The 10,250-nt window shown below is 35.2% G+C and overlaps 1 protein-coding gene across 1 annotated transcript; it reads right to left on the bottom strand.

Annotated features, from left to right (window-relative positions):
* Nucleotides 1-5,819: 5,819 nt before the first annotated feature.
* Nucleotides 5,820-6,881, bottom strand: LOC111367523 (PLAT domain-containing protein 3-like). The gene is made up of 2 exons (XM_022988453.1): nt 6,690-6,881; nt 5,820-6,563 (listed from the first exon to the last, which is right to left on the bottom strand). Exons 1-2 carry the CDS (start codon nt 6,759-6,761, stop codon nt 6,099-6,101), a joined length of 537 nt encoding a protein of 178 aa, XP_022844221.1. The 5' UTR covers nt 6,762-6,881; the 3' UTR covers nt 5,820-6,098.
* Nucleotides 6,882-10,250: the final 3,369 nt, after the last annotated feature.

Below are 10,250 nucleotides of genomic sequence, written 5' to 3'. Positions count from 1 at the left end.
TGAAACTTTAATTACCCAAATTAATTAATTTTTTAAACTTTAGGGATTGAATTATTAAACCAAAACTTAAAGGCCTAGTTTGGATGAACTTTAAACATTGGGGGCCAAAACCTTAAAATTGTAACCCTAGCCCTAATTGTAAACAGATCTCAAATTAATTAATTCGTTGTAAAGCCCTCTTGCCCCCAAATTTCATCCAACTGAAAACCCTAAAAAAAATTTCTACTTCCTTCCTTTGGCGATGCCAACCAGCGCCACCAAGGCTCCATGTGGTGGGGGCCGTTGCGCAGCATTGCCCAGCACTACTGTACACAGCAACACCTCGCGCTGCCGTCCGAGATGCCGAAAAACATATATTTTTTTCGACCTTTAAAAATCCGTAATTTGAAAATTTCAAACTTTTAATCTGAATTATGAAAGACAACTAGGAAAAAATACTGTAAAAGATTTCAAATTCAACAAAATATAGATCTAGGATTTTTAAATTTGAAAACATTGAAATTAGCACAAAAACCAAATAAATATTCGATTCTCAATAATTCAATGTGAATGTTGACTCTGATACTACTTGTAGCAGAAATTATTTCTATCAAAATAGTTGGATCTATCATGTTGGATCATCAAGAATGTATGAATCGGCCTGAATCAAACATTATTAATTGCAACGATTAAAGCCTGCGGTTATGTCTTCTAAATCAACATATAGTTCCTTATTCTCTCTTATGATGGGAGATAGAAAAGAATGAACAATATTTGTGATGTGGGGACCGTAACCACATTTATATGCCAATTGCCTGTTAACATAATTCGATCAATCATAGAATTAGGAACAATGGCCCAGTCTCTACACATAAGAACCCTCACTTTAATTAGATGCATTAAAATAACGAAATTTTATTAGATTATTTTAACTGGGCTTAAACAAATTTGATAGCCTTTAATTTAATACACAATAATTCACACATATAAGCCCACATGATCGATTCAAATTCCTTACATGTAATGCAGTCTCAAATTGTGTTGCTGCTAAGGCCTTAGAATGGCAGCCACCTGATCACATGTGGCAACATAATGCGCCTCCAAATGCTTGTTAATTGCCTTTTCTTACACAGTTTATGCCAATCTCTATACGTTTGGTTCGCTAATGAAACACTAGAATCACTGCAAGAGAACCTACACTCACGTTATCATAGCAAATAACGGGAAAGCTGTAATAGATATGCCGGATTCATGGAACAAGCTTTGAAACCCAGTGCTGTCTATACTGGTGCATAATAATCGTTAGTGTACGAAATCAATTAGATGAGTAGTTAAATGGATATGAGCGTTCGAATATTGTTCGCACGAAGATTATGTATGTAATTATCAATTTAATTTTTTACTAACTCCAATTTGAAAAATAGAAAAGTTGATAACATAGTTTGATTAACATTAATATTTACCAAGAAAAATAAAAATAATTAATGATCAAGTATGATGGTTAAAGCTAGCGATTCACAATTTTACTCTTATCGCCTTTAATCTCATCACTCAAGTTCAATTCATGGAGTTGTGCCCGTTCAAATATCACATAATAATGGAAGAAAAAAATAAGAGAGTTGTGAAGTACATTATCACTTCAAAGGAAAAAAGAGAAAAATATGATTTTCATGCAAGAAGAATCTACCTTCTTCACCAAATTCTTTGAATGTTAGCATTATCTTTACCTTCTCCCTTGTTTCTTCTCTTCTTTTATCTTATATGTCTCGTTTGTAACCCTCCTTATGAAAAGAGATAAAATTTGAGTTTGACACAGTGGATACTCTATAAATAAGATAACATACATAATAATTGAACCGTCTGACCAAGATATCATTAGAAATAAAACAGAACTCGAAAAATATACAAACAGGCTGTAGTAGAACAACAATTCACTGTCAAACCCACCAAACATATTTTTAGACCACGGATTATAACTTTCATATATTTACATTTTCGTCCCTAGTTGAAGTTTTTTGTACGACTTTGGCCTGTTTTGTCCAAATCTTTAATATTGATCGTGCAACTTTCAAAAAACGTCTCCAAACCTCTCTATAACCATACAAAATTGATCTTTCTCAAGATTTGAAAGTGTACAAATTAGTACCCAAACTTTTCATAAGTTGAATTTTACTCCCAAAAATCATGACTTTCCTCTAATTACTCTCTTAATACTTCTTATCAACCCTAGCAATTCGGTTAATCTTCAATTACTTCGAACCAACTCTAATTTAGACTCAAAATCTTTCCTTTTTGCTTTAGGTTTCTCCAAGTTTGAGTTTTACCTAAAGTTACAACATTTACACGAACTCAAATAGAAATTTGCTCCATTTGCAAATATAAATCAAATTTATAAGCAGGAATAACTTGTGCTAATGTCCAATATTCAGACTCAATACTAGATTTTGCAACCATTTTTTGCTTTCTAGAGCACCATTGTATCAAATTCTCCCAAGGAACAAACGGTATCCATTAGTGGACGCATCAAAAAACCTTCCAAAGTCAAGGTAGCCGCAAGCCTAAAATGAAGACAAAGTGTAGTTGAATGTTTCAAATATACCTAAGAATGCATTTATAAGCAAGGACGGACCCACATGGAGTCATGTGAGGTCAATTGACCTCACAGAATTTTCAGATTTTATTTATTTATTATTATTTTTTTTAAGTTATCCAAACGTCCCAAGTCCAATTAAACATAACATTGATCCAATGCCTGCCTGTCTATCCGTCTATGGACTGCCATTTGCCAAGCCCATTTGCAGATTTGCAAACAAGCCCAGTAGTAATTAATGATATGTTGTTTTAAAAAAAAAAAATTATATTTCAAAATTTGACCCTACAATACCGAATGTCTGGCTTTATCCTTGTTTATAAGGCTACCAGCATAGCATAGGTGGAGGATGCAAAAACTGACTTGACTTAATCACCGAAAGGACAATATCTGGCCAACTCATGGTAAGATATTGTAGAGCTCCAATAGTGGATCTATATAGAGTAGGGGATCAAAAGGATTACCTTCACCCAAGAACAGCTTCTAATTTGCACTAAGAGGAGTATTTCATCCTTTTGCCCCACTCATGTTACTTTTCGCTAAAAGATCAAGTATACACTTGTGTTGAGTCGCGTATAAACCATTGTGACCACCAAAAAATTATTTCAAGGAACCCAATGCAAGCTGAGAATTAAGATCATGCATTAATTTCAGAATTTGAGAATGATCATGCCGAGTAATCAATATATCATCTACATAGACCAGCGCAAACAAAAACTATGCAGCAAATGAAAAAAAGAACAAAGTAGAGTTTAATTTGGATAGAATGCTCAGTTTTAGCTTATCAAACCAGGCTTGTAGAGCTGAATTTAGGCCATAAAGAGTTTAGTTGATTCTAGAGGGGGAACTAAGCACTAACAAAGCCCTCTACCTATACCATATATATAGCCTCCTGAAGATCACCATACAAGAAGGCATTGTTGATAGTTAATCTGTTGAAGGTCGAAAACAAAAGTTACAGCAAGATTAGTAATAACCCTAACTATAGAGAGCTTAAATATAGGACTGAATGTCTCAAAATAATCCACACCAAGGGTCGATTCTAGCTTTATAACTGCAAATAGAGCCATCTTGATGATAATTGACTTAAATAACCGTTTATTTCCAACATGACGCAGTGAGAAAAGGGAATTCAAAAGAGAATTCAAGCAAAAACCTTAAGAATGTTAAATTTGGAATCCACCAATTAAGAAGAAAATAAACTTTTCTAAATTTTATTGATGAATGATAATAAAAAAAAATGAATTAACCCCTTATTTATAAGGGTTTACATGGAAGTTTAAAAGAATTAAGAGTAATGAAAACAAAGTTTAAACAAATTAAAATTGCAAAAAACCCAAAATAAACGAATTGACAAAAATAGCGCCAAAACTTTAAAAATCAATTTTCGAGTCCTAAATGAACTCGAATGGCCAAAATTCATCTTACATCATAACGTAGTAGTGAATATTGTTCCTCTCGTCGTTCTCTTTTCAAAATGGTCTTATGGACCCAATCCAAAATTAGAACGTTCTCTTTCTACTAGTACTTTTTCCCTAATATGTCCTACATCACAACAACATGGATGTGATCTTTATAAGGTACTTAGTATCTAATGCTATGTGGTTCAAATAATGAACTGTGATGGCCACTCAAGTGAAGACAACTCTCGCTAGGTCAAGTAACTTACGTTATAATAGGGCGACTACTGCTATGCTAGCTTGATTGGCGCTATGCTTGTTTGACTATTGCTAAGATAGTTCCACTATTGCTATGCTAGTCTAACTACAACTACAACAGCCTGACTAATGCTACGCTAGATTGATGACTATTACCCAAACCACCTGGACATCCTTAGAACTAATTGAAACGCTAGATTGACCACTATTACCCAAACCGCCTAGACATGCTTAGAACTAATTGAAAATTGTTTGACGGTTATTGTTAAGTTCATTATCTAATCGGTAGATGGAGGATAACCGCTTAGCAAGTATGTGAAAATCGTCCTGTGTGTGGGTGTGCTGCGTTAGACATGTGCATGATAATTGCCTTATAGTTACACGATGCCAAGCATCTATAAATACCTCATAGGCGTACCATGTATGTGGACTCTCTTTTCTTTTAAAAAAAAAAAAAAAAAAATTCTCCTGTCATTCTCTCACTGTTATTTAAATCATTCATCCACAAAAAATCACTAATTCACACGCCGGAGGTAAAACAAGGGAGGAAGCCCTAGCCACTTTTTTGTAGGATCATCGGAATAGCAAAAAAACACCGTATTCCACCCAAGAAGACAGGAGGTCGTATCTAAACTATTTCGGTATCCATCGTGTACAAGATCAGTAAAAGTTTCGAAAGATGACTCTATTTGGGACTGTAGAAGCTTCCAATTCTCAATCAATATCCTCGTGAAGGAGCACACAAAAGAGATTTTGGCGCTAGATTTTGTATACATTAAGTAGCTAGGTTTTTAGATGGATAGCAGTTTCAAATTCATTTTGTTCTTAGGGATGTAATAACGTTATAATATTATGAGAGCTGCTACATTGCCAGGGCCGCGTGGGCCCTAGCTGTAGGGGAAGAACTGGCTACCTTACAAGTTGGAAATATTTGAGAAAAAAGGGGTGAAAACATAATTCTGAGATGTTAAACAAGAAACAATGAGTCGGATGATTGGGTTGGATCTTAATATAAACAACTCTAGACATAAGTTCTCTTAGACGAGTGTTTGGCAATTGTATGATGGGTTGAATCATCCATAGGTCACAATGTACATCAATATTTAATACTATAAACCAAACGTGCTTTACATCCACAATAACATATAAAGTTATAATGAAGTAATCACAGAAGACAAATGGCTCTTAAGATTCAAGCAAAATGGTAGAAGATATGACGATACCAAAGGATAATTATATTCACACCATAAATTTTATTTGTTTCACCACATTTTAAAGTCCTCCACCTTTGCTCATTTTAAACGTATATCTTCAACCTTTTCATCTAATTATTATCTTCAGCCTCCTATTAATTAACACATTTCACTCTTGATAATGGTTTCTATCAAAATTTTCTAATTGAATGCTTAGAAATGAGAAAAATTATTCTCTTTTAAAAAAAAAAAAAAAATTTGATGAACATTAAATTATTTTATGCCCTTCAAGTCCAACAGACTTTACATACAAAATCACTGTCAGAAACTAATTAATGAAAGATTAAGAATTTATCGAAAAATTAAGGACACGAGGCTATAATGAGAAAAATGATGATCTTGAATGCAATAAAAATATGATGTAACTAATAAAAATTATGGTGTAAATTTACCCTTTACCAAAACATGATGCCCAAAAAAGAACATTTTTGGGCCTTGTTCTCTCACATTAATTTTTGCACATCCTTCTGCTTTCCAAGTAATACACCATTTATTGAATAGTTCAATCCATAGCACTAATAAAAACAAAACTATCATAAACCTCATTCACACTCTTGTGGCATAGGATATTTATAAAACAAACCTGCAATAATATGGGCCGGCAACGTCCACACAAACTTAAATTACAGACACTATAGAAGAATCAAAACCGCCGATCCAGCGTTTCTCGTCATCGGACGAGCAATGATTCCTGACGGCAGTGAGTTCGTAAGGCGACGCATCGGTGGCTAACCACTGTTCTACAGTAAACTTTTCTTGTGTACACTGCTTGTGAACACCAGTGGTTGTCACCTCCACATAGTTAACGCACCAACCGTGGTGCGGACCAGACCCATCGGAGGTGAGGTTCATCTTACAAACTGGTCCAGTCAAACATGGACCTCTCCCACTAAAGATATCCAAGTTTCCCCTCTCGAAATAGTTGTAGCCTGGGCCCATAAGTCCACCCCATGATTCGAGATTGTTGATTCTAATTCCATAGCCATCCGCATCGTACAGAGTCAAGCTGATAATAGAATCAGTGCCACCCTTTATGATTGAACCGGTTCTTATATACACCGTGTACACACAATCTGGATCGTCCTGCATGAAAGATTTGGAAACTTTAAAACAGAGCTATAAAGGATTTAAAAAGATCGTTTAAGTCAAATTAAATGTAGTAGCTAATATTGGGTCGCGTAAAGTTCTTGATTCGAAAGAGTGACTCACTGATTTACAGATGGAGAAGACGGATAAGAGGATGAAGAGATGGAAGCAAAGGTTGAATCTTGAAACTTCCATGGCTTCTTGGGATTTTCTCTTGATCTGTAACTCTCTCTATAAATTCAATGCTATATCAATTTCGTCAACGATCTGTGAAATAAGAGTCGGATGAACCGAGTACAATTTAAGACAAAAATGTATAGACCTTTCTAGAGAATGCACGTCCATATATTAATGGACTGTTTAATTGGACTAATGTTGATGGCCCACGGATGATATGGATAAAAACTTTAATATTTGCTAACTGATGGATAGGAGGATCAAGAATTTTCGAGCGACACGTTTATAATTGGTGGTCACACATGTTCATTGTGTAGTTTATCATCTTATAGAGTGACTTGGTTTTTGGATTAAATTAGCAGCTGCCCATCATTTTTTAAAATAGATAGGCAGATGGGATTGGGACTATTTAATAATTCATCGAACAGATATAACCAAGAGTTTAGGTGAGGAATTGTGCAAATTTTAATAAACAGTTGGACAAAAAGATTTGGATCTTTGGACCTTTGAGGCATATTCTAATATGAGGAAATTACACAATAGCAGGGAGTTTAAACTTCACAATTCAAAAATCATGACTGAAGTTTCATTATGCAAAAGTCAGGTATTTATTTAATAATTTAAATATTAATTTCACCCAATTCAATTTTCCAATCCCTAATATTTTTCCTCATCTTTCTCTCTCTACCGTCTTCTCCATCTCTCCATATTCTCTCACTTCTCTCATCACAAAATACAGCGACGGTGGCAGGGTTCATAACGGCGATGGCGGCAACGCATTGAGTCAACCTTACAGATGGCGATTATGTTTTTTTTTTCCCTCTCCCTACTCCTCTGAAGCAACCTCACTCGATGGCTCCGTCGCATCTCTCTTCGATCTCCAATCGTGTTCTTCAATCTCATCCTCGACAAATTTAGATCTCACTTACTCACTCCAGTGACTACTTATTTTTGTTTGTGGTATGATTTTTGTTTGTGGCACTACTAGCGTAGGGATGGATCTGGCTGTTGTGGTGGGGGTTGTTGGATAGGCAGTGGTTCGAGTGGTGGTGTGTGGTTTGTTGACTATGATTGGTGGTTGCAGATGGTGTGATTATGCAAGTGACAGCGTGGTGGTGACCTTGCAGGCGGTGTTGGTTGCAGCTAGTGTGGTTAGGCAGTGAGTCGTTGAAATTTTTTGCGATATGCGTTCTGCGATGGTGGTGCCCCTAACGGTGGCTGTGTACGATGGTGGTGTTGTTGGCGGTGGTTGTTGGTAGTAGTGATTTGGGTGGAAACGGTGGTTGTTAGTTGCGGTGATTTTTGTTGGCAATGTGTTGGATCTAGTGGTGGCGACGTTGGTTGTGGTGGTGGTGGTGACCATTTGGTTGCTCTGTGACCAAGTGTTGGTGGTGGATTGGGTTTGGCAGTGGAGTATTTGGTATATCTGACCAACGATTTGGCATATGTGACCAACGATTTGGCATGTGATCTTAAAATTTGACAATCTGTGACTAAAAAATTAATCTGTGACCTCAACGATTTGGTCTGTAACCTTGAAATTTGATAATCCGTGACTTAAGAAAATCTGTGGCCTCTAAAATTTTTGATCTGTGACCTTGAAATAATTTATAACCTATAAAATTTTTTTATATGTGACCAGTGAATAAATCTGTGGCCAATTAATTTGATTATATGTGACCAGTAAATAAATCTGTGACCATTAATTGTTTAAATGTGACATTAATATATTTATTTAATAAATAATTTTAATTAATTAAATACGAACTTGAATTTTGAATTTTCAAACTTCTTACCTGACTTTAGAAATGGTGTAAAGAATACACCTTAAATATGAATTTTTCCCTTCTAATATTGTGTGATAGATTCTTGAAAAAAAAAAAAAATCCAAGTCGAAATATGTGGTGGGCAGAATAGTTGGATAATGATCACCACGTTGAAGTTTAAGAGAGAGTTAGAGAGACCTCCCTTTTTTTTTTCCTAAATATCAAAGAAACCATCCAATAGATGGGGGAAAAAAATTAAAATTTTTCTAATATAAATTTCCAACTAAAGAAAATCTCAACTCGTAACCAAACAACATATATATAGTGTTCCCAAGTGTAAAATGTTATCTATATGATTTAATAGAGCACTAAATTCTATAACCCCTCAAGAAATCCCTTATCTTACTGGAATTGCAGAGAATAATGGCATCATAGTAGACAACTAAACCCTCAAGCTCAAGTAAACTCTTCGCACTCAAAACGCGCTATATTTCCAGCGTCAAATACTTCGATGATGGCTGCCTCGTCTGTCGACACTGGCCGCAATGGGGCAAATTAAGATGAAAATATACATAGTAGGGTAGGTGCGATCTAGGGGTTTTACATTATATTTTTTCTTTCGCTTGTAGTTAATTTTGAGTTGTATAGTTTTGGGACATCTTTTAATACGTTTGTTAGTTTGTGGGGGTAAATTTTGACAAATTTTTTGAGAGCGCATATAAACAGTTTTACACTTGAGGAAAGTAGCATGGATGGGTTAGGCTCAACTTCCTCCACCTCCTTGTCTTAGTCGATTTTGGGCTGGTACGTGTGGTCCAACAAATGGACTGGCCTATTTCGATAGGCATCTAAAATAGTGAGCCTAAAGTTTGTTTAATAAAAGGGTAATTAGACAATGGAAAATTTTGATAAGTAAGAGGTTATGTATTACCTATTTCAAAAAGTAAGAAAAAAGGTTTCAAATTTCAAAATCAGATATTTATTAAAATATATTTATGATTTAATTAATTAATTATATATTTTATTAGTTAAATATATTAAGGTCACAATTCTTTACAAGTTAGTCACAAATATACAAATTTGGTTAGCCGCATATTATTTTTTGTCAAAAATCAAAGTTTTTATAAGTCACAAATTATTTTATGGTCATAATTCAAAAATTTTATAAGTCACAATTTGTTCATCGATCATGGATAAAAAATTAATACGTCACAATTTTTATTTATTAATCACAGATCACATATATTATAAGTCACAATTTATTAAATAGTCACAAATTAACAATTTAATAGGTCACGTGTTATTTCTTGGTCACAATTCCTTTTTTTCATTGGTCACATGTTGTTTATTGGCCACAGATTAAATCATTTGTCACCACCACCAACACTGGTGACCACTACTGCCACCAGCAGCATCGACGTTGCAACTATCACCTCAAAAACCACCACCACCATTTCTCGACAGTCCCATCATCCCAAAACATCGCAACGAGCACCACCTTACCACCAACAAACCAAATAGAAAATCCCAACACCCCCACAAAATCGCCAACAAACCAGATGGATGCACCACCACCTTCAGCACCAATGCGGCGCCTCCACCACCACCACGTCAAACCTCTCTATACACGTAGATTTGGATCCAGCCGTGATCGGAGTTGTAGCAACTATAGATCAGCACTATGCGATGTGTACAAATCCAGTCATAGCAGAATAATCCCAAACTTTCACAAATCCACCAC

This window comes from Olea europaea, chromosome 18 (genome assembly GCF_002742605.1).
Source record: "Olea europaea var. sylvestris chromosome 18, O_europaea_v1, whole genome shotgun sequence".
Lineage (NCBI taxonomy): Eukaryota > Viridiplantae > Streptophyta > Magnoliopsida > Lamiales > Oleaceae > Olea > Olea europaea.
Note: the sequence above shows the minus strand (reverse complement) of the source record. Positions and strands in the feature narration are given on the sequence as shown.